Source organism: Rhododendron vialii, chromosome 7a (assembly GCF_030253575.1).
Source record: "Rhododendron vialii isolate Sample 1 chromosome 7a, ASM3025357v1".
In the NCBI taxonomy this organism is placed as follows: Eukaryota; Viridiplantae; Streptophyta; class Magnoliopsida; order Ericales; family Ericaceae; genus Rhododendron; species Rhododendron vialii.
Genome location: NC_080563.1, coordinates 29096553 through 29121583, shown reverse-complemented (window position 1 = coordinate 29121583; position 25031 = coordinate 29096553). Strand labels below are relative to the sequence as shown.

Below are 25031 nucleotides of genomic sequence, written 5' to 3'. Positions count from 1 at the left end.
ACCTTCCAAAACCAAAATCCGCCAAATACGTTTTCTCGAGCTCAATCCGCGCGATCAAATCAAAGACACTAGAATGAAGTGAGATACACATGGGTTCTAAGGATCTATGGTTGTATTGCAAGAATTTCGAGTGTGAGAGAGAGAGAGAAGCGTCAGATGAGAGAGAGTGTGGGGTGGAGATATGAATCTTCTCCTGTACACCTAACATGTAGTATATACTTCTATTGATTTTACACTTTAATCCCTCCACTATCAAACACAACCTCCTCTCCCCACTACTATTTTACAACTACACAAAAGCTCCACATATATATTATACACAATAAACATACTTTAAAATTATAAAGTAAAAGAAAATTATTTCAGGTCTCTACATGGCAGCAGTGAACCTGCTCGAAGCCGCAATTCCCTATGGATAGTGAAAGATATAGGACCCCTTCCAGTAAGCACTCGTGGATCCAATGTAGCACCAAGATTGGTGACGTGTTTGTTGTATAAAAACTCTTACTGTTCACTTTGTAATTTTGCTATGCTCTCACCTATACCAAATGATTGTTCGAAAGTTGGGTATGAGAACCACTCTCCAAATATTAGTAGCTGATCCAAAAAAAACAAATAACAACGCCACTAGTAGAATACAAGTATCAGCACTTTCCAGTTTCCTCCACTCAAACCTCATATTCCTTGGTATTATAATCCTTATACTCATTTTGTACTTGACATTCCAAAGAACTAAACATGCTAAAAATGCTCATTGTCCCAGCAGCAGCCAAACACTCCGCATATCAATGCATTATTTTGACTTAACCAAAAAATGGGCATTTTAATTTCAAGGTATAAAATCTAAATTTGGCTGTCAACATTAGCATCTCCATGGTGGATCCTCTAAGCATCGAGACATCTTTTTGGCCAACTCCGGTCACACTAACAAAATGTCTATATAAAAGTTGGGTGTGATAACCACGACTCCAAATATTAGTAGCTGATCCACAAAACAAAAACAAAGCGACTAGTAGAATACAAGTATCGGTTTTCCAATTTCCTCCGCTCAAAGCTCATATTCCTGTGGCAAAAGGCCTATAATTTTAAGCCAAAAAAAGGTAATAACCATATATACTACTAGTGGGTATAAACCCTTGTACTCATCTTGTACTTGACATTCCAAAGAACTAAACATACTGAAAATGTTCACTATCCCAGCAGCAGCCGACACTCAGCTAATAACATTCTTTTGATGAATTATTACGTATTGGAATCATCAACCCATGGTGTAAGAAGGAGAGGGCAAATTGATTACAGTGGTCTTGATTTTCGTCATCATATTAATACTGTTGGTTACTCCTTGCGAACCGATTCCGCTGTCCTTAAGACCCTGTGTATCAAATGGCAGATTCCATAAAAATCTCTAACAAATAATTTATAGTTAGAATGGAATTACGAACATAAAAAACACATCGATTTTCCTAGTAAAACTGGCAAAGTTAAGTAAAATACATCCCCGGAATGGCTGGTAAGAGTGGTAGTATACAAGGATGCAAAGTGATTCATGGAAGGAAAAGATGACAAAGACAATAAAGTAAAAAAGATAAATTTGCTTTCCTTGGTAAATCCCTTAATAAATCTATGATCCAAAAAAAGCATTAAGGCCCACTAGTTAATAATTAAGGGGTATATAATACCAAAGGATAATTGATGCTATTCAGTAGTAGTAAAGTCTGTTAAAAAAACAGAGTACTAGTGAAGGGATTAATAATGCTACATCCTCACTTTTCATTTGACCAAAAAATAAAATAAAATGCTACATCCACCATGGTGCTCGGTATCCCATGTTTGTAGGATTTTGTATCGGACGGATATTTAGTCTGGACCACAAAAAGTCTAACCAAACACAAAATATATAGTCCCCTTCTAATACTTGGATCCAGACAAACAAACTGGGCCTAAAAGTCATGCATGAAAGATTTCCAACTTGACTGTGTTATGCCACTAGAACGATGTGCTCTCATACGAACTTAGGCTCCGTTTGATTGGATGTAAAATATTTTAGCCAAAAACATTTTACATGGTTTCCAATGTTTGGTTCTTGAAAAATCCGAAAAATGAATTTTATGGGAAAATCTTTTACCACTTTCGGCTTAAAATGACTTCCTGCCGTAAACCCCGTAAGTTATTTTACAAGTTCGTCTCTGCTGGACTGGTTGATTGAAAATTCTGTTTCACACTCGCGTGGCTTGCAAAAGGTTTGCAAGTAGGACTCTCTCTCTCTCTCTCTCACACACACACACACACACCAGGAAGACTCCCTCTACCCATGTGCACCAAGCCAGGTTGGAAACTCCATTGATAAGTACACACCTACCAATCCCCAACCCCAACTCTCTCACATATGGGTGGGTCCCATCTGACAATTGTGAGAGGAACCCACATATATGTGAGAGAAGTGTGGTTGGTAAGTGTACATGTAGCATTCCTCACGTGGAAATGTCCTTCATCTCTCTCCTAAACATTTTCGAAATACCCAATGCTACAGTAGGCCGAGTAGATGAGTTATTCAGTTGTGAAAATAAAACTGGACTCCAACCAAACACCAGAAGACAATTGGAAAATTTTTTTTTACATGGAAAATATTTTCAGGTGTAAAATATTTTACATCCAACCAAATGGAGCCTTAGTGAAAACCACAAAATTCCAGACCAACTTCAACGTTTCTGTTATTTCTGCATTTTGGAGAGAGAATTCACCTGGAAAGGGAAATGATCCGGTCCACGAGCTGGTGCAGAGTTAATCTGAACTGTTCCTGTCTCCATTGCATCACTAATCAAAATCGCTTTGTTGATGTCCCTTGTGAAGACACAACCCTGTGTAAATACATCAGCTCATAACCACAAGGATAGACTAAAGGAACTAAATCTACAATTGCCATATATTTCACTGGTTTACGAATGCCAATTATTTTTTATAGTTCTTTAAGAAACCCTACGTCCATGCACCAAGCAAACTCTAATATCTATCTGTTTCGTTAAGTGAAGTGACATTGAACTAGCAGAAACTTGCTCAGAAATTTGACAACATCGAATCTACAGAAAGTTAGAAGTTTCAAACAACCCAAAAATGTAAAAGATACTTTCCAAAAATGCAACACTCAAATGTTTGTTTCCCTCTCGTGGGGGGCTCTATCATTCGTCAAATGCGTCAATCAACATGTTGAATCTTCCTTTAGAATCTGGGCGGGTATATTCACTCTTATTATGTAGAATCACCATATATATGCATCTGCCCTTTCATGAGAGAGAGAGAAATCGTATCATCGAGGACAAAATAAAAACTATGCTACATGGTTCCTTTCTAAATGCATCTAAGTACCTACGATGCTCAGCTAATCGTCTCAGATACTTGTTCAAAATGTTTGATAGGATACTCAACCAACGACATACCTCCTAGTTTGAGTCTGACCATACAACTATGCATAACACTCCAATAATATGGACCAAACGTGTATGACAAATTGCAGAGAATCATACTAAGGGCGATGAATATCTTGCCGTGTCTGTGTATCCTAGGAAAGAGAATTAGATGAACCCGACGCTTAGATATATACCCTACACCGATACCCATACAGAAGTCTGTGTCAAAAAGATTAAAAGTCTACAGAAACAACTCCCTCAATTTCAGTGAGAATATCAGAAGGAAAAGTGAGTAAATCCCATACCTGAAGACCAAAATTGCTAGCATTACAATGGCGTATTCCTTCTTCAACAGAGTTAATTCTAATAACAGGTAAAACTGGGCCAAACGGTTCCTCCCACGCTATCCTCATATCGGGTCGAACATTGTCTAAAAGCAACGGCCATATGAGATTGCCCTGCCTCTTGTATTCCTGACAAAACGTCGCTCCTTTCTGCTTTGCATCCATTACAAGCCCTTCAATGAAGTTGGCTGAGGATTCCGTGACAACTGGAGTTATATCGCAGTCATCCTCTGGTGGCCCCACAGTCAGCTTTGCCAATATCTCATTGACTTTCTTGACAAGTTCATCTGCTACAGATTCCATTACCAAGACAACCTTAACTGCTGTGCATCTCTGACCACTGTATAGGTTGAAGCATATAACAATTACGACAAGATCCACAGATCACTCCATAAGTCCAAGATCCAAACCAAGCCTAAGGATTCTAATATCCAAATACCTTTATAGATGTAATCTCTTTTAAGGTATACTGCAGTAAGTCAAGAAAACGTAGTTACACTTTTTCTTTGTGTTTGGGGGCGGGGGAAGGGTGGACTGTTGATTTGGTATGCAACCGCTCTAACCAAATGGTGAAGTGGAAACCTTTGAAATCATATGAATTTGACAGTAAATGAAGTAAATACTATCCAAAAGATAGTTAACAAATTTAAGATAAAACTAATAATTCCTAAGTTGAAAAGTTTGGACAAAATCTACGATGGCAGTTATCAATAAAATCACATCTCATCACCTGTAAGAGAAGCCTCCTTTAACAATGTTGGATGCTGCCAAATCCAAATCAGCATCCTCAAGAATGATGCACGCATCTTTCCCACCCAGTTCCATTTGAAGAGGGATCATCCCAGCCTTCTTCGAGATTGCAACTCCAGTGTCCCCACCCGTAAAACTGAGCAAGAGTAGTGAAACTTGTAAGTGGAAAGAATGTGACAGTCAGCTGGTCAATAACAAAACCAAGCCGAGCCTTAAGACCCAATCGATTAGAGTGGGCTACATGAATCCGTTTTCTCCGTTGACCTCTCGAAAGGTGGTCAATGTAATCACTAAAAGCCAAGTTTGGTAGGCTTCCCAATTTAAGATTTTGTTTTGTTTCCTATCCACAGAGTTGGGCTTTGTTTAAAAATTGACGATAATGAAGCGTAAGGAAGGAACATAAAAATTTTAATTTGTTCCTTAGTGTGGTTCCTGTTGTCAGAGATGAGAAAAAGTGTATAGGGTGTTAATGAACCCTAACACAAATAACTATTATTTATATTAAGAGATAACTTGTTACAAGACTTGTTTAACCAATGTGGGACAAGACTCATAACAACTACTTAAATATTCCAACACTCCCCCTCAAGCTGGAGAATAGATATCACAAAGTCCCAGCTTGCTACATAACAACTCTAACCGGGGCTTGAACAATGACTTAGTAAATATGTCAGCTAACTGAGCACTTGTAAACACGAAGGGAGTAGCTATCACACCACCAACTAACTTCTCACGCACCAGATGACAATCAACTTCAATATGCTTAGTCCTCTCATGAAATACTGGATTGGATGCAATGTGAATTGCTGCCTGATTATCACAATACATATTCATTGGCAATTGTACGCTAAATCCTATCTCCTCAAGAAAAGATCGCACCCATACAATCTCACATGTCGTGTGGGCCATAGCTCTATACTCTGCCTCTGCACTAGACCGTGCAACCACTGTTTGTTTCTTACTCTTCCAGTTGACAAGGTTTCCACCGAGAAAAACACAATATCCTGTAGTGGATCTCTTGTCAGAAGGTCCTCCTACCCAATCAGAGTCAGTAAAAGCCTCAATACGTAAGTGACTATTAGCTCGATAAAACAAACCACGTCCTGGATGAGCCTTGAGATACTTTACAATTCTAAGAACGGCCTCCCAATGTGGAAAACGGGGAGCAGACATAAACTGACTCACAATACTAACTCCAAACGAGATATCTGGACGTGTAATAGTAAGATAGTTCAATTTACCAACCAAGCGACGATATTGGTCAGGGCTAGAAAACTGCTCCCCCTGATCAACACGCAGTTTGACATTAGGATCCATAGGAGTATCGACAGGCTTTGACCCCAATAAACCAGTCTCATCTAGAATATCTAGCACGTATTTTCTCTGTGATAAACTAATGCCATCTTTAGATCGTGCAACCTCAATACCCAAAAAATATCGCAACCTTCCCAGATCTATGAAACTGACTCTGCAGAAATACCTTCAACTCATCAATACCTTTTTGATCATCGCCCGTAATAATAATATCATCCACATAAACAATCAATAATACTTTCCCTCGGTCAGATGAGAGAGAGAAAACCGAATGATCAGACTGACAGCGACTCATCCCAAATTTCAAAACTCCATCACTGAACTTGCCAAACCAGGCCCGAGGAGACTGCTTAAGACCATATAGTGCTTTACGAAGACGACATACCTGATTACGCTCCCCCTGAGCAACAAACCCAGGTGGTTGCTCCATATAAACTTCCTCCTGGAGATCCCCATGAAGAAAGGCATTTTTAACATCCAACTGGAATAAAGGCTAACCAAGATTGGCTGCAAGGGAGATAAGAAGGCGGACAGAACCAAGCTTGGAAACTGGAGAAAAAGTTTCAGCATAATCAACACCATAAGTCTGAGTATAGCCCTTAGCAACAAGACGAGCTTTGTAACGCTCAACAGACCCATCAGGATGATATTTGACCGTAAAGACCCACCTACAACCAACAGTAGACTTTCCTAGCGGAAGAGGAACCAACTCCCAAGTGCCACTGTCATGTAGAGCAGACATCTCAACCTCCATAGCTGTCCGCCACTCGGAAATAGATAAGGCCTCCCGAACAGTATTAGGAACAAAAATAGACGAAACAGAAGTAGTAAAAGCACGAAGGGACGGCGACAAGTGAGCATAAGACACAAAACGATCAATAGGGTGAGAAGTGCAAGACCGAATACCTTTGCGAAGAGCTATAGGAAGACCAGGTGATGATAAAGGTGGAGGCGGAGGCGGAGGCGGAGGTGGTGGTGGTGGCGGTGGTGGAGGTGTCGGTGGTTGTGGAACTAGATCTTGAGACGGAGGAGGCGCCGCGGAAGGCACTGGTGGGGCTGTTAATACTTTCTGCCGACGAACATACACCTGCAAGGGTGGCACAGATGGTACGCAAATAGGAAACACAGACTCAGTCTCAGCAGGAAGGTCAACTGGAGTACGGTGACCCGAGTAAAAGGGTAATGACTCATTAAACGTGACATCAGCACAAACAAAATGACGACGTAGAGACGGTGAGTAACACTTATACCCTTTCTGAGTGCGCGAGTATCCCAGGAAAATACACCGAATTGACCGTGGATCAAGTTTGTCCCGGTCAGGATCAAGAGTATGAACATAACTCCAAACCAATTGGCGAAGAGTGGAGAGGCTGCCCAGGCTCATATACTAGTTTTGGAGGAGATAATTAACCGATATGGGACAAATCCCAACACTCCCCCGAACGTGCGACCCCCGATTCGCACGTGGAGAGGTTAACAAAGGATCCAGAACACACGGATCACAATGAAACAAAGTGCAACTATGGCACAAACAAAGGGGAAAAGCCTCCGAAAGTCTAGCTCTGATACCATGTAGGTCATAGCAGTACTCCACTGTATGATTTGTTCCCCCACAATGAGTACACAGTCTGAAAACACGGCCTCGACTATGTCCACCTCCCCCTGACATGCGGCCCCTAGGACGAAAGCCACAACCACCATGACTAGAATCACGACCACCAAAAACATGGTCAAAATCCTGATCACTGTACCCAGAATCACGACTGCAACTACGGCCACGACTGAATGAAGAACTAAAAGCACCAGAGACAGCGGAAGTAGAATCAGATTTCATTGCAAAAATATCTCATACAATGAGAGGCAACTAGTCAACTATCGATAGATCAACCAACCAAATATGTCACCAACTACCGACCAATAAATAATCAACCCACCAATCTAGCAACCGACGAAGAACCACCGAACAACTAATAAGCAATAAAATAGATCACCAAGCAATGAACATCATCAACTCACAAGACAAGATGACGGCCCAAATAAACAGGATCCGATAGCATTAAAGTCGAGAGAAACAACCACCCAACAACGAATCAGTAACCAATCTCCAATACGAACGAAATAATCATCAACTCAAGAAAGACCGCAACAAGAACTACTATGCTGCAAGTGCAAAAAACTCAAGGCTAATACCAACAGCAACACCAAACAAATACTGAACCAAACACTAAACTAACACAACTAAACGGTACCGCAGACCATCCATGAACACCAACCCGCATCGAGAACAACTTGGCACAACCAAGGACGAAGGAGGAACAGATTGTATCTCAGAAAATCACCTTAAATCATATCGCCAAGAGACAAGCAGATTGAATAGGGGTTTTCTAATCGAAAATGGCAAGATCGACGTGAACAGATGCCGCAATGAACAGTATCAGATGAACAGTGCGCGTGAACAGTATCTGATGAACAGTACCGATGAACAGTGACATGAACAGTGCTGCGATGAACAGTCGCATGAACAGTGTCGTTTTAGGGTTTTGATGAGTGTGGGTAGGTTGTTTTAGGATTCCAAAGGGTTTGGGTAGGTCGTTTTAGGGTTTTTTTTTTTTTTTGCGTCAAGATGATAGCGGAGGTAGCGGTGATGGTGGGTGGCGTAGGGCGGCAGTGGCTATGGTGGTAGGTTAAGATTGGCTATGGTGGTAGGTTAAGATTAAGCTTTGATACCATGTTGTCAGAGATGAGAAAAAGTGTATAGAGTGTTAATGAACCCTAACACAAATAACTATTATTTATATTAAGAGATAACTTGTTACAAGACTTGTTTAACCAATGTGGGACAAGACTCATAACAACTACTTAAATATTCCAACAGTTCCTAATATGGGAGAAAAGGGGAAATCTAAGGGAACATTACAGGAAAGTGATTTTACTCCTCATTTACCTTTCTTGTTGTTTTGGGTCATCCAAAGTCTATTTCTTTGAAAATTGCCACATTAAGTTTGTTCTAAGTTTCTCATCACAATCAAACATGCGGTAAGTTATTTTCCTTGCAAAAAAAAAAAAGATAAAGAATCCACTAGTTTTCCCTCACTAGGTTTCCTTTCCACAAGTTCCAAAAACCCTCTTTGTTAGGAAGGACCACCACCATTCATCCCACCAAAAGATGCTATTATATCCGCATCGCATGAGTTTCCTTCTTCGTCATATATGATGCGCTTACATGTTTAATTATTTGCAAGACATCCCATAATAGGGAACAAAACAACTCAACATTCCTGAAGGGTGGAGAATTGAAAGAAAAGCTTTGAAGTATACAAAAGTAGGTGGTACACAGCCCCACTTGTATGTGAGGGGTTGTGGATGGTGTTGTGGTTGGATTGTTGTGGTGTGTGGGCCACACTTGTATGTGAGGGGTTGTGGATGGTGTTGTGGTTGGATTGTTGTGTGTGTATATCTAGTTGGATTGTTGAAGTATTAAATCTCTTCTGATCCGCAAAGAATCACCTTATACAGTTAACTCCAGGATGCATTGTCAGGAAATCTCCAATTTCCGAGCCTTTTCCAGTAACGCAGCTGATAAGGCCTTTTGGAAAACCAGCCAAGTGAAAGCAATGCACCATATGAAGTGCAGCTACAGCACCCTGAATTGGTAATCCACTCAATTATTAGAAAAAAAAAAAGAGGAATAATCGCAGAAAGGAAGTCAGTACAAAGATCTGTAATATGCAATCACATACAACCTTTCATACACAGGAACAACGCAGTGATGCATTTTCAAGTGTCATGTCCTTACCTGGGTGGGAGGCTTGAGCACAAGGGAGTTACCAGCAATTAGTGCAGGAGCAATTTTTGAGACTGCAAGATTGACAGGATAGTTGAATGGTGGGATAGCCAGAACAACACCAAGTGGAATCTGAATTGAAACACAAGTCATATGACTATCATATCTTGAATCAAAAGGTCAGGTCATGTCATTAGAGTCATTCAGACATCTTATTACAGATAAGCAACTTATTACAACTAAAACAAGGAACAAGGTGACCAGAATAATACGTTTCATCAATTGGTTTCGATTTCAACGCATAGCTGAATAGCCCGCAACAAATTTACTTTTCACCTCCTCACAAGAAATTTCTTAAAATGATATAACTGTTTCTTTTTTTTTTCAAATTAAAATGGTCTAACTGCTTATGAACTTGTTCCTAGCTTTAGATGACCGATGCATGCTGTAAATTTACTAAAAGTGGACTACCATCACCAACTTCAGTGAATCAACCAACCCCATAGGTATGCTAAGAAATGTGATTTACAGGAAGGGCGATCTTAAAAGAAGATTAATGACTCAAAATTTAGGAATTCGATTTCTCAGAAAGAACAAGCTGATTTGATGGTTGGCGGTATAGGAATCAAGAATTTTGAAACTAACCACGCATTCAGATGGTTTGATGGTTTTTTAAATAATTTTTAAATAAGTATTATTGTATAGTTCCAGTGGATGGTTCAAATGTGGAAATCTAAGAGAAGCACTTGTAAAATAACTCATTCAGCTTCTTATTATTGAACAGCATTTGCAGGATCAGTAATCTGGGTTTTTTCATATGCCTGGACTTTTCTTGTTTGCAATTTGAAGGAACATATAATGACAATGCGCGGTAAAGGGGGTGTAAATGCCCCAAGCACTGACAGAAGTGCTAGAACTAACAATCAATCTTTGTTAATAAGTAGAGAGGGAGGTTTCTCAAAGGATGTTTAGCCCTTAAGTGTCCTGTGCCTCTTATAGGTGTTGTTGAATGGATAGCTATGAAGCAGTTGCTAAATCCCTGTGTAGCTTTGGTTCTGTTAGTCTGTGGCCCTTCTTGTTTTCTGGGGTATATTTTGTTTTCTTTGTTGGTGTTTTTGTTTCTGGTTGTGCTCTTTTGAGCCTGCAGTGTATGCCTAGACTTCAAGGGCATGCCCTTGATCCTTTTTCTTGTGGTATGTTTGGTTCTTAGTGGAAGAACATACCCAAAAAATCTTGCTTAACAAGTTGACAATTTTACCGACGAGAAAATCTCATTGGTTTCATCTCAATATCTCATCCTCCAAACAAATACACATATTTAGGCTCATTTGTCCACAACATTTTCAACAATTTAGTATGTAATGGTCTGGGAAAGATGGCTATGGATTCTACTATCCCTCCAAATTAAAGGACAAAGTTTGTTTTCATTGCAGTCAAACCTCCGAGTGGACAAATATTTATGATATCAATTTGTTTATTATCTTTACAATTTGACTCGTAGATTATGTTAGCATAACAAATACCGTACCATATTCGTAAAAGTCTAGGCACGATCTTGTGATGTCATTAACCTAAATAAACCAGTCCTCTTCAATGATATAATCATTAGTTTTTGTTGGACAATGCTATGTGGCAGTCAACCTCTCCTTAACCAACTAACAAGCTTTATCATGGTCAACCAACCAAATGAGATTGGTTTGCTTTGTTTCTTTCTCTTGTGTATTTTAATAGCACCTATACTACAATGCGGTGACAACTGAAAATCTGAGTGCTATGATATACCGCGTACATACAGATATACATTTATGTGGCACAGAGGTATATGACAAGGTCAATAGTCCAGTATATATGCAAGACTTTATAAGTTCCATCGAAAACTGCATGCCTCATAATATTCCCTTAGAGAAACTGAAAATGACCTTTTATTTTTTAAAGTGTTAGGTACAAAAGAGAGACACTTTGGCCTGAAAATAGAGGGAAAAGAAAGTCAATAAAGGGCCACCGAAATAAAAGATATTACAACATGCCTAATGAATGAAACAAATCTAAAGAGTGAAGAACAAAAATAACCTTGGAAGTGAGGCAGTATTTGGTCCTTTCATTTCCAGGGAAACTATCAGACACCAGAAACTTCCCTTCCCCAAGAATTCTAACCCCTTCTTCGGCACAGTATGACACCAAGTCCCCAGACCTCACAACCTTCATCAAAAACAAAACCAATTTAGCACATGTTACAAACTTAAAGGGTGTGCATACGCGATGCACACGGCATAAAAACTTCACAAAATCAATGTCAAAATGTTTCTAAGTTAAAAAAAAAAACTGCAGCAGCTAATCAAAGGTAAAGCAGTTTAGATAAGCAGAGAAAAACAAATGCAATTGCGAGCGAAAAATTGTGATAACGAGGTAGCACGAGTACGACTTTACTTTTGAGTTCATACCAACTCAGAATATTCCTTCATCATAACATGGTATGGTTACATATGCATTTAGTACAAAGTATCAATTAGTGCCCAGATTTAGTTTAGATATCATGCTAAAGAAAAAACATCATGCAACAAAAGAACTCTACACAATCCATACACTCACTTCAGTGACAGCATCTTTAGCAGGTTTGGCAATTTCTTTCACAAGGCACTCAGCAATGGGCTTCTTATGCTCTTTAAGCACTGCAGCCGCCTTGTGAAGCAATTCTGCCCGCTTCCACAGCGGCGTTTTCGCCCATGATTTCTGGGCGGCCTTTGCAGATTCCACAATCTTGTTAACCTCTTCTTGATTACAAGCTACTCAAATTCAGCAAAGAAATAGTAAGGAAATTGGCAACCCCATATACAAAAGCCAAAAGATTGTCTCATACCCTTAAGCTATAAAACTTGAGCTAGAATTAATGGGAGAGCAATGTTTTTCCCCCCTAAAATTCAAGATGGACATAGAAAGAAATTTGTCAACTTGGACCAAATACTAATAATAATAATTAATTAATTAATTAATTAATTAATTTGACATGGAAATGGAAAGAATTTGTCGACTTGGTTTCCAACCCAAAAACTAGAATTCAGTTAGAAACATTGACGAGGCCAATTTGGTTTGGAAATTTCAAAACAGCGTTGTAGACAGGGGCGGACTGAGGTAGGGGCCCACGGAGGCATGGCCCCCACTAAATTTTGTAAAATTTCATCAATATTCATCTATTTCAATTATGTCCAATAAATTTTTTGATACGTTCCAGTAATATTACTCCAAAATTCTCTTTATGTGGAATTTGTCAGACTAATTCTTAGAGTGCTAAATTTTCAAACCCTCCTTTCGTTCAAACATACTCATCATCAGTCATCACCAATATATATTACTAGCAATTGAATACGTATTACTAGCGAATTGCCCGTGCCTAAAGGCACTTTCAACATAAGTTTCATATCTCTTAGTAATTCCCGTGCATGAACACATTTGCCTCCAAATTCACTTTTCCATTTTCACAAAGTATCAGAACCAATTTAAGAGAGAGAGATTGAGATTTGGTAGAAAAAGGTGAGAACAAGTATTCCTTTTTTATTTTTTCCTAATCGTACGAGCATAAATTTTAAAGGAAGTGATCTAACGGTTGTAGATAGTTCTTTCATTTATATGCCTAGACATTTTTAACAGAAATTGCTCTATTTTATAATATAGATTATAATGAGCTTCAGACATTCTGGTAATAAGTTTTACTAGTTAAAAAGATTCCAACGTTATAACTAATATGCGCCCTCACTGAGCCAAATTTCTGGGTCCGTGGTTGCAGAAGAAATTAAGTTTGGAGACAACATGCCATTTTTATACTTGGACCTTTTTCAAAATTGATTTTTGGAAATGGATATTTCAATTACAGTTTCAAACGGTTAACCGAACATATTTTACAAATGGTTTTTCAGAAAACGATAAAAGAAAATGGGAAACACAGGCACAGTGATCATACATCATAGTTCTTCTTTTCCCAAATTCAACACCAGAAATTGTAAGAAAGTTATCGACCAAGTTCGCAACAGATCACCGGAAACATAAAATATTGAGGAGAAAAAAAGAACAGCTAGAATTAGAGAGATGAAGGGTTTTTTTTTTTTTTTTACTCAAAACAAAACAGAGCAGTAAGAAATCTATCGACCCATTTCGCAACAGATAATCAGAAACCCAAAGCTAGAAAAACTTTGAAAAAAAAAAAACCACAGAAATGGTTAGTTAGGCTTGTTTGATAAAGCAAAGGAGGGAATTTTTTGTATTTACCTTGGACCTTGAATTGGGTTTTCCTGGTTGTTGGGTTGACGATGGACACAGTTTTGCCAGAGCTTGAGACCTTCCATTCCCCTTCGGAGTAGTACTTGTAAACGTCGCCTTCTATGATCTCTGAAAACGCACAGGTCCCTGCCATTATTATTGTCTTATTCCTTCTTCTTGTTTTTTCTTGTTTTGTTGTTCTGATGCTGTTGCCACTTGGTTTTAGAGAGAGAAAAACAGGGGAGAGAAACGAGGGGAGCGTGAGGGAGTGGAAGGTATGAGGTAGGAGCATGTTAGTCATCGGTCCTTCCGTGTCTCCCTCGCTTGAGTTCTCAATTCTCGCTCTCGTTAATTTAAATAGTTTTTATGCTCTTAAAAGATACTTTTATGCTTGCGCATTACTTTAGAAGCTTCTTTTTGTTTCTTTTAATAATCTTTACAAGATTCAAATCAAATCTTTTACATCATATTTTTATTTTGACAGAAGGAATCGAAATACTTTAAAAATATGGACAAAGTTGAAAAAAATTTACATAAAACACGAAAAAGACCCAAAAACTTCCCTTGGAATATGTTTCGTCGTGTAAAACAAAATAAAAAAAATCAACTTTGGACTATGTTTCAATGTTTTTTCAATTCCTTCCGTCGAGAAGAAAAATATGTTGTAAACATTGAACCCGAATATTGTAAAAATTAAGAGAAATCAACCAAAATAACTCTGTCAAAATGAGACACACACAATATCCAAACTCCTGATGTGGGAGCTAACCCAACTGACGCAGGCCCAAGAGCCTCTCCACTAAAGAATGGCACCACAACAGAGGGCCCAAGGGGCATGCACCAGTGGTCAAGCACCCAAACCACAACGGGTGGGCGAGACTTGGTTGCTTTGAAGGAGGGCAAGAGGGTAATTCCACATACTAACTCACCTAGGCAATTGCTGATTAGGGAGAGGCATAGCGGACACCTAGGTGAGTTGGTATGTGGAATTACCCTTTTACCTTCCTTTAAAACTCTGTCAAAATGACCGTAAGAAGTTAGGCCAGGGAGGCTCTAACGACGTTCCAAAAAAAAGAGGCTCTAAACAATTGACTTATTTATACGGATGGTTCCCAAAGTATTTTTAAAATATTAATTTGGTCCCTAATATACAAATTGCATCTATTGCATCCCTAACATTTACAATGCACGTTTAAATGGTCCTCGGAACTACCTCTGTCCACATTTATCGTCAATTACAAGGGCATTATCGTCAAACTTCTCAATTTTATGTTTACCAATGGTTCTCAAAGTATTAGCGAAATATCAATTTGGTCTCCAACATAAAAATCACGTATTTTATCAAACAAACTACCAAACACCACTTATCTTCTCTATTTGCAGAACTCCTTGGATCCAAATCAAAACCCTTATCCAATCTTGGCCATCATTAGTACCAACAGCCACTACACTCCAGCACGTTCTCCACCTTCAACTACTAGGACATCACATGGCCAATCATTGCTCTCCATTCACACCAGCCACCATGCATGTTCCCCTTGCCTTCCGATTCCTCCCACACATCACACTCACAGGCGAAATGCGATTGAACAGACAAAAATAGTGGTCGTCAAAACAGCGATGGCGAATAGGCGACGCAAGAATGAGTAGATATGGCGACTTTCTGTGTTTCAGAGGGATTTCTCAATTAATAGAGCTTTAGACATCGGGATTAGGTGACGATTATGGTATTTGCCGATTGGGAGGTGACAGGAAAGATGGGATATGGCGATTGAGGTGATGTCCGGTAGTGGTTATGGTTGTGCGTATTTAGGGATAGGATTATTTTCCCAAAAACGTTCTTGCCGCAACCCATTATGTTCAGTGATTTGACTTAATTTTTGTGTTGTCAAAAAGTTTGACATGATTTGTATATTGAGGACCAAATTAACATCCCGCTAATACTTTGGAGACCACTGGTAAAAATTAGCCAAAGTTTAAAGATAAAGTTTTATAAATATCCCAACACTTGACGGTGACCACAGACAAAGTTAATTTAAAGGACCATTTAAACGCACATTATAAACATTGGAGATGCAATAGACGTGATTTGTATGATGGGTACCAAATTGACATTTCACAAATACTTTGGAGATCATCCGTACAAATAAGTCTTAACAAAAATAAAAAAGAAATTAACAAAAATAAGCCATGCGAAAAAAGACGATAAAAAGTTAGCTCGAAGGGCCGAGTGGTTCTGAGTGGTAATGGTGACGTGATACAAGAAAGACCAGTTTTATTTTAGTGGGAAATTGGTTCTTTTATTTTTCTTTGCGGATATTTTTCCAAATTTAGTTCCTTTTTTTTTTTTTTTTTCATTTCTCTTACGGGACAGATGGTTCTAAAGCGTGAGAGGCTGGTGTTCTTAATTCTTTTTCTTTTTTTTTTGTCAATAGGTGTTCTTAATTCAACGACCCCTATTCCTTTTCTTCTTCTTTTTAACCAAAAGAACAAATCAACTACCCAAGTGGAGGGGAGATACTCCCATGCATATGAGCAGAGTTCAATTTCTGTAAATATTCATTCCCCTCCCCAATTCCCCTTTAGAATAGAATAGATTAGGTTTAACAAATAGAAAAAAAATTAGCAATTTGATTTTTACGTTCTCTAATTTTTATGGGCTGCTAAATTTTGAAAAAAAAATTAATATTCTTATAGATAATTATCATAACTGGTATGTACTAAATTTTCTTTTTTAGTGTGTTCTTATAATTTTTAGAATTAATTATTCGTCTCAACAAATAAACCAAAATTATAAAAAATATATGAATTGAAATATTAAAAAATTTAGAGAAAGGAAAATTGAGATAAGCCGAACGTAAAGATAGTTATCTAAATTTAAGAGAAATAGACCCTATGGTGACTTTAGGGTTTGTTTGAAATTTGTAGAAAGAAAGAGAAAAAAAAGAGTAATAAAATTTTCCTCCTTCTGTTTGGTTGGTACGTAGTGGAAAAATTGAAGAAACATGAAAAACTAGAGAAGAAAAAATAGTAAAAAAATTTCCCATCTTTCTTTACCTTTTCCTTCTTAATCATTTTTCCCGTCTTTTCTCATTCTTTACTCAACTTCCAAACAGACCATTTCTCACATAGAGCTCTATATTTAATACTATCGATGGTAAGATTGTTTAGGTTCTGGCCGAAGAAAAAAAAATAAAAGATTGTTTAAAAAAACTGTTTTGTCCCACTCTAAGACACATAATTCATGTATATATGAATGCGTGAGAATGTATTTGAAACATATCTCAGACTACTAATATTTGAAAGTGAGCAAGGAGAACACGAGCGCAGTGCAAGATTTGAGAGAAAAAGTGCATGATATTTTGAAAGATTATGTGACTAAGGTCCCACAAGCATTTTTTTTTTTTTTTTTTGTTTACATTTGACAAGAAGAGAATAAAGAGTAGGAAAATTGTAAGTCTTGCGCACACACATTACGTATTTACTAGTGAGGTAGGTTGCGGGCTAGGCCTGCGGATATGTCATTCAGCCTATTTATTTAACATTTGCTGGTTTTTGTTCAAATAGCTGTCATGTATGGTGTAAAGTAAATCTAAACACCGACCCTTGCAAAAAGTGCTCTTTAATTAATTAATTTTAAGATCATGCTTAGTTCCCAATAACTGCATTCGCTATTACTTTATTTTGTCTGTTCGTTGGGGAACGGAGGTGTTATTAATTAAACGACACACAAGATCGTTTAAAGATATCCGATAAATAGTAGAATAAATGATTACAAAGACCATAGCACCAATAAAGGTAAGTTTTGTTTTGAAGTCTTTTCGCATGATTCTGATAGATTCCATTAGATTTCATATTTCATGGTTTTTTGTCAATATTATTTCATATTAGATTCTCATAGGAAGTATATTCATGACCAGTACGTAATTAGATTGCTGATTTCATCCATTCAAAGTCAAGATCAACAACCACTTGTCCTTTCCCGTTCGGCTAATATAAATCAAGTAGCTTATTTTTTTGTTCTTATTCAAAAAAAAATCTTATTTATTAGTTTTTCGTCAATTTTTTGGGAATTATTGCATCGTCATGACAAAATGAATCTAAAAAGTAAAACAATTACGATTGAAACCTAATTTTTTTGAATAAAGACAAAAATAAATCAATAAGTCAATTTTTTCTTCTTTATTCAAAAAAAATAGAATTTCGATCATAATTTTTTACTTTTTAGATTCCTTTCGTCATGACGATGCAACAATCCCCAAAAAATTGATAAAAAAAACTAACAAATACGAAAAAAAAATTGAATAAGAACAAAAAAATAAGCCACTTAGCTTATAGCTGAACGGGTAGTGCTGGATAGGTCGGGAAGTATATGGTACATACTTTTGACATCTTTACTTCAAAGTTTTCGCAGAGCACTTTGTTTTCATCGGACCATCCACATAAACCCACTTAAATATGTAGTATCTTTGGACTTTCTTAGTTTTCAAATAATATGCAAATCATGTGCGTTCTCCTAATTAAACATTGTGTTCTGGTTCACTATTGAATATACTAATCTCATAGCAAACTAGGGGAATAGAATGAGAAGTTTAGAATTCCTTTTTGGTTAATTGCAGAGTGTTCTCGGTCAGCTTGCGTGCATCTCGCACTAATCTCGATGTCCCTTCTCACAGTCATTTCCTACGTTTAAGCGTGAGGTGAGATAACTCCAAGAGTTGTTGGCAATAAGAATTAAACTTCAAACCTTAGGATGTAGCAAAGATCTAAAGTTTCAAGCCAAGACCACGAGAACTCCCCTTAGAGTTAATAATTTTCTAGACGTACGTTGCTTATAATCAAGGGCAAAGTCCACTTATATACCATGTGATTTGGATCATATGCGGATGCATCTCTTAGGTTCAATTTTATGCATCCGCACCCCTTGTACTTACAAAAAATGTGCAGATCGATGCACCCAATTAACTAAAAAAATGCAAAATCCACTAATGAAAATAATGAAAAGTCCAATACGCCCACCACATCTTCTTCCTTAAATCTAACTAATCTATCTCTTGTACCAAAAATTGGATCCGAATAGTCCATGATATTGTAGAGTTTAACGAGTACTACATCTGTACCAAATTATAAGTTGATTGGAAAATGAGAATAGAATTTACTTTGAAGTGAATTTTCAATTTTCAATTTACGTTTCCTTTTAACAAGAATAAAATTATTGAATTATTACTATCTGATCGACGTGATTTTTTACAGAGACATTTTATTCTTTGATTAATTTATTATGAATTACTTGGAGTAAACTGAGGTTAATTCAAAAAGAATGTGAGATACACTTCCATTAACATGGAAGAAATTGAATGTCTCTGCATGTTTTCACTAAGTACAAGAAGTGTTTGATGCACAAAATTGAACCTGAGAAAATGTGCCCGTACATAGCCCAAACTAGAGAAGGTATAAGTGGACTTTTTTCCCAAGCAAGTACAAGTGGACTTTGCCCTGTAATAAATTGATCATAGGGCAATACGGACTTTTTATCAAGAGCCGAGACTGATAAATGGAAAAGAAAGGAAGTAAAGCTACGGCTAGTCCAGTAAAGTCAAACGTGTCAGTATTAGCCAACAGAAGCTAGCTTAGGAAGAAAAAAAAGGAGGTATTTATTAGGGTTGTTCGCGGTTCGGTTCGGTTCGGATTTTTAGGAATTCAAGGACCGAACCGCTAGTCACGATTTTTACAAAATGAAATTCGTGTCCAGACCAAAAATCCTACGGTCCGGTTCCAATCCGATCCGTGACTCACGGATCAGTTACGGTTTTATCCATGAATTTTAGCAAAAATAAAACTTAAGCATATATCCCACAATAAAAAGGAAGAAAGTTATATTCAGAATTAAGTTTAACACCACCAGAAAGTACTTGTTAAATAAACTACCAAAGGCTTACTTTAGAAATCAAATTCAAAAGAATCTAAAATACTAGTAGGATTGTATCATTATAGTACATTACATAACATAAAAGAACCGGAAAAAAAACGAACTACTGAAACTCAACTAAGGTTACCCGTAATTTATACGAAAAAACTACGATTTACTCCTTATATTTTATGTTCATCTACACTATATCCCATTATTAAGATAAAATACTAAAATTGGTGGAAAAAAGTGTTAACATTACTAACAATTTATTATATAAATACACACACATATATATTATTTATATAAAATAAATATCTCACGTTCCGCTTCGGTTAATCCACCGTTTCGTAATGAAAATCCGTGAACCGAACCGCGAGTCACAGTTTTCTAATTTTTCAATCCGTGTCCGAACTATTAATCCACATACAAAATCCATAAGGTACGGATCGGTTCGGTCTGGACCGGTTTCACGGTTCACCAGATTTTTTGAGCAGCCCTAGTATTTATCTATCACTGGAGAATTGATTAGGCCTTGTGCCCTTGTTCCAAGTTTTTTGGAATTTTTTCTTGTTTTGTTCTTATTTAAATTATTTTGCGTTTGTTAGTTTTGTGCTTAATATTTATGGATTTTTGATTCGTGTCAAAGAAAAGAATCAAAAAATAAAAAATTATGACTTTACCCAAACATTTTTATAAATATCCAAGAAAAAGCTCTAAAAGATGGTTTTTTGAACTTTTCGGGCTTTATCTTGGATATTTTTGAAATTATATGGATAAAAGTTATAATTTTTTACTTTTTTCGATTCGTCTTGACAAGACAAATTAATAATCCACAAAAGTTAAGCGCAAAATTAAAAAACACGAAATTTTTGAATAAAGGCAAAACAAGAAAAAATCCCTTTAATGTTTTTATACGGATTCCTAGGCATGTCATTATCTTCATATGCATCAACTAAAACTACCATTTAGAATAAACAACTTAAGTACTATTATCATTAGCCCGTAATATAATAATATAATAAAGACGCACCCTAAGACATGAAGATCTTCCTCTCCTGGCTCTCGTATGCTAGCTTCTTTAGACGGGGGTACAAGTGACTGATTGTGAAAAAAATAGGTAGGCCTTGTGATCCGTGGTCATTTACGGGCCTCATTAGCAACCCATCATTCATTCATAAGCTGTCAAGAGTCTGAAAATGTCCAAGTATCTTTAGTATTCGATAAGGTTGGCTATGGACATACGTCGAGGATATGGTCGTATCCAACTCTCAAATTTTATCTAAGTTGGGGGCATAAATTTTTTTATACTCCTATGTTATGCCTATCGATAAAATTAGCTATACGTTACCTAATGAAAGTTATATGGTGGATAAGATTGATACGGGAGCTCAATTATTAATTGTGCCGCTAAAACATACAAGTGATGTTTAAGCAATAACTTTTGGAGTAATAAATTTTGTAGTTTTGTTTTTGCATACTTGTGATATTTCTCTGTAAACTTGATTTTATCTTATTTTAATTTTTATTATTGAAGTATGCAGAGGTCCATATAAAAAGTTCGGTTGAGATCGGAGCCGGAACCTGGTTTCCAATCATCCTTGATCTCTACCAGTACCACCTATGTAGAGATTCATGGGGTTCCCTTGTTTGGTCACAGTGTCCTCGGAAAAAAATGAAGATATTGCAATATAGGGTGATATAAAAGTAAAACCATGAAAAAAGAAACTAGTTATATATACAGTTGCTCATTTCATCTAGAACTTACAAAGTTCAATAGTGACAACAGAAATACTTGATGAGTCAATTTGGACAAACTTCTTCTGACTTTCCGACTTCTTGTTTCTTCTTGATTTTTACTAGATTTGGGTTAACTACTTACATCAGGTTTTCGTCTCGATAAGATCTGGAAAGAATAAAAATGTGCACGAAGGTTGAAAAAATTTCATATAAGATGACAAAAAAGACCTAAAAGGACAAAAAGATCAAGATAGCAAAAATATACTATGATGTAAAATTTTTGACCCAAATCGAGTAAATTGAGCCCTGAAAAAGTTAGGGCAAACCCTAAAAACGTAAAGTTTCAAATTCGGGACAAACGATAATAGAAAAAGAGAAATAACTAAGGGGAAGAAATATTCAATACTGAATGATACTACGTTTATGCACTGTGGAAGATAATGATGTTAGCACTTTCTTGCTATCCACACACATTCTTTTTCGTGCATATGGAAAACCCAGCTACCCTTACTTCCTACTTACATTTTTCCCCACATCTTGCAGTTTAACATAAATACCACACAAACCATTTTCTATTAACCATTGGCAAAGAAAAGAAAAGATCCGTACCTTCATTGTAAGTCATTGGCTTCATGAGGGAAGATCTTCCGGCAGCCGTGACTGACGTTATCGACGATTCTTGCCGATGAAGAACAGGAATAGTTAAGGGTGACCATGGCCCTCCAAAAGTTAATAAATCCATTGATTTTGTTGACAAATCTACATATTTACTTTCCCAATTCTAACATTAGAGCCATCTCCAGTATTTGGAACCTTACAGATAAAATTGTATTTCAGAGCCGATAATTAACACAAAATTGGTATCGAACTCCTTGCTAATAGTACTATTGGCTAACTAGCTTTATGGGAAGGACGTTTTAGGGACAAAAATTGATGACCAAGTATAGAATGATCAGAGTTTTGTATGATGACAAAGCAGAGGTGGATGTGTCTTTTCTTTTTTCTTTTTTTTTTGCATCTGGGGACACAAATTGCTCCTTAAACTCAGGAAGACGAGAGATCAGAATGCAATTCAATCCAAGTAGTCAAAAATGCAACTGCCATTTTCTCGGCTATTTGAATGGGGCGCGGAAGAGTTGTGCCGGGCACATCTCTAGTTGATAGTATATGCTTTGGACTGGAGTGTCTTTTTCTTTTATTTTTGCCGATTTATTCAAGGAAGGTCTGTCGGAACCAATCAACTTGTAACGTTTGCACACAACACCATTCATCCAAAAATAGTTTTACCGGACAGAAAGTAGTTTTACGGGACATTGGTTGCCAAATCCTCGCGATCACATTTTTTTAAGTGTGAGGGAAATTGTCCTACTTTAAAATTTTGTGCTGTGTAATTTTGGAAACATCAGTCGTGTTTTAACAAAGAAATGTCATTGTTCAATCAAATCACTCCCACTGTTTCATATTGGTTGTGTGCGTGGAATTCAACTTCTTATGAGAACATGCAACTAAATGCATCATGATGTTCTATATGACCAATATTTTTTATGAGTCATGGCTTCGGTGGCTATAAAGGTGCTCTGACCTTACTTTTCGGAGATCTAAAGTTAAAATTAAAGATGAGATCCTTTACAAATCTTTATGAACAAATAGAAGTGGATATAAATTACCTTTCCAAGAACAACTACAAGGGGTACCAAAACAGGGGGCCCTATTTTTTTTATAAACAGCGGCCACATCTTAAGCTTTAGCTTAGGACCAGCTCGGGTGGTTATCACTTGAATGCATTTTATTGAACTTAAAGAAAGATATGGCACACGCTCACTAAATTTACATGATATTTGTTTCAAACTACGCTAATTCTTTCTAAATTAAGTTGTCGTGTTTTAAAAATTTAGCTGCTTGTAGAATATTTCACACAAATTGCCGGAAGGGAGATTTGACCAAAAAAAATTCCTCCGAATTTCTTTTTTCAATCTCAAAGACAAGCCCTGTATTAAAACTTAAATCAGATAACCCCATGTTCTTTTAGGCTCCATTTGTTTGTAATAACCCTCTACGTAGGTACAACAATAGTGAACACCTTCGGTATCCCCCAAGCAAAAGGGGACCGTATCCTCCGATCGAACAGTTAAGATGATGCCACATATGCAAAATTTGACCAAATATGACTGGTCAAACCAGTCATCCACATTTAGTGTATTGTGTAACAGAATACTAAATGGCATAACTAACATGGAAAAAGGGCGTAACATAAAATTTAGTGGGTATAAACATGAGTATAACATGTCCACTAATAGGTATAACAATAAAACAAATAGGCATAAATGTCACTGAAGGGCATAACATGTGTGTCGTAATATGGTGAGCATAACAAAAGACATTGAGAAGCATGACCAAAAACCATTGAGGCATAACAAAAAGAAAAGACGTATAACATTTAAACCTCGATTCTAGTGCAGAGGAAAAAGCAAACAGTACATAACCTGGGCATGATTGAAGGGTTTTTTTTTTTTTTTGGTATGTGTTCAACCTAGTTGGTAGGTGGAATTGTTTTTCAACGTTATGCAATTTTTGCAATTATCTTGAACAGTAAAATTTAACGGAGCTCAGTACATAAGTTTTTTAATAATTGAGATCGATGATTAGGTTGTTAGCATTGGTTTATGTATTCTCGTAAATTTCGGGTTCAATAAACTATATTAAGAATTTTTATAGGTACCGAAATTCACTATTAGAGTGATAACTTACGTCCGATGAAGTATGTAACGATGAGCAATTTACTTCAATCTAAATAAGAATTAACTTAATCCCTCCTATGTAAAAGATAGACGGTTTGGATTTATAAAAAATAGCTCAAACGGTTCTTGAGTGGTGTAGTATAGGACTTTAATGCTCTAGATCCGTCGAATGTATCGCAATTCTATGGTTGTTTTATATCTGATTATCGCCGATTTAGGCGTCAATTCTAGAATCGATAAGATGTTCAATCTTAATGGTTTAGATCGATCATTAGAACAAATTACTCACTAAGTACCTTTAGATTTCATATGTTCAACCTCATGGTTTCTAAACGTCTAGTGCTTTAGTGAAATGTACTGCACTCCAACGACCGCAATACAATAACAACGATCGAGACCGTTCGCTTTGTTTTGCTTTATGTTTTACCAGTCTCATCATTTTTTTGGCCTATCTGGTTTTGGAAGCCCTCATCTAGATGAAAAAAAATCATGCAAAAAATGTTATTTTACATCCGATCAATTGGCTACCAAAACTCGATAGACTTTATTCTTGGTAAGGATGATATTATTGATAATATTTAAAAGATAGACGGTTCTGATGGCCAAAAATTACCTCAAGCAGTGCTGTAGTAGTGCATTATCTGACTTAAACGCCTTTGAAAACATCAGAATGGTACCAATTAAGTGGTTTCCAACGTTTGACTATCACCAATTTTTGCGCTCATAATAAAATTGGTAAGACATGAAATCCTATCTGTCCAGATCGACCAAAAAATAAAATTGTACCGATAAAATTCA

The 25031-nt window shown here is 37.0% G+C and overlaps 1 protein-coding gene across 3 annotated transcripts; it reads right to left on the bottom strand.

Moving 5' to 3' along the window:
• Positions 1 to 902: 902 nt before the first annotated feature.
• LOC131333643 (NADP-dependent glyceraldehyde-3-phosphate dehydrogenase-like) lies at positions 903 to 22450 on the bottom strand. 3 transcript variants are annotated; one of them, XM_058368266.1, is made up of 10 exons: positions 22105 to 22450; positions 13857 to 13994; positions 12186 to 12379; positions 11667 to 11795; positions 9609 to 9728; positions 9320 to 9456; positions 4479 to 4634; positions 3710 to 4088; positions 2742 to 2858; positions 903 to 1372 (listed from the first exon to the last, which is right to left on the bottom strand). In XM_058368266.1, exons 1-10 carry the CDS (start codon positions 22235 to 22237, stop codon positions 1259 to 1261), a joined length of 1617 nt encoding a protein of 538 aa, XP_058224249.1. In that variant the 5' UTR covers positions 22238 to 22450; the 3' UTR covers positions 903 to 1258. The 3 variants fall into 3 exon arrangements, with proteins under 3 accessions (XP_058224249.1, XP_058224250.1, XP_058224248.1); XM_058368267.1 differs by having other exon boundaries at positions 13857 to 13976; XM_058368265.1 differs by lacking the exon at positions 22105 to 22450 and having other exon boundaries at positions 13857 to 14172.
• Between the last annotated feature and the right edge of the window lie 2581 nt (positions 22451 to 25031).

Coding starts and splice junctions, on each gene's coding strand:
- LOC131333643 (XM_058368265.1), bottom strand. CDS start 14,148: ATGACTAACATGCTCCTACCTCATACCTTCCACTCCCTCACGCTCCCC. Junction 9,729..11,666: donor AATACTGCCTCACTTCCAAG/GTTATTTTTGTT, acceptor GTTTCAATTCAG/ATTCCACTTGGTGTTGTTCT. Junction 9,457..9,608: donor TGCTCAAGCCTCCCACCCAG/GTAAGGACATGA, acceptor TTACCAATTCAG/GGTGCTGTAGCTGCACTTCA.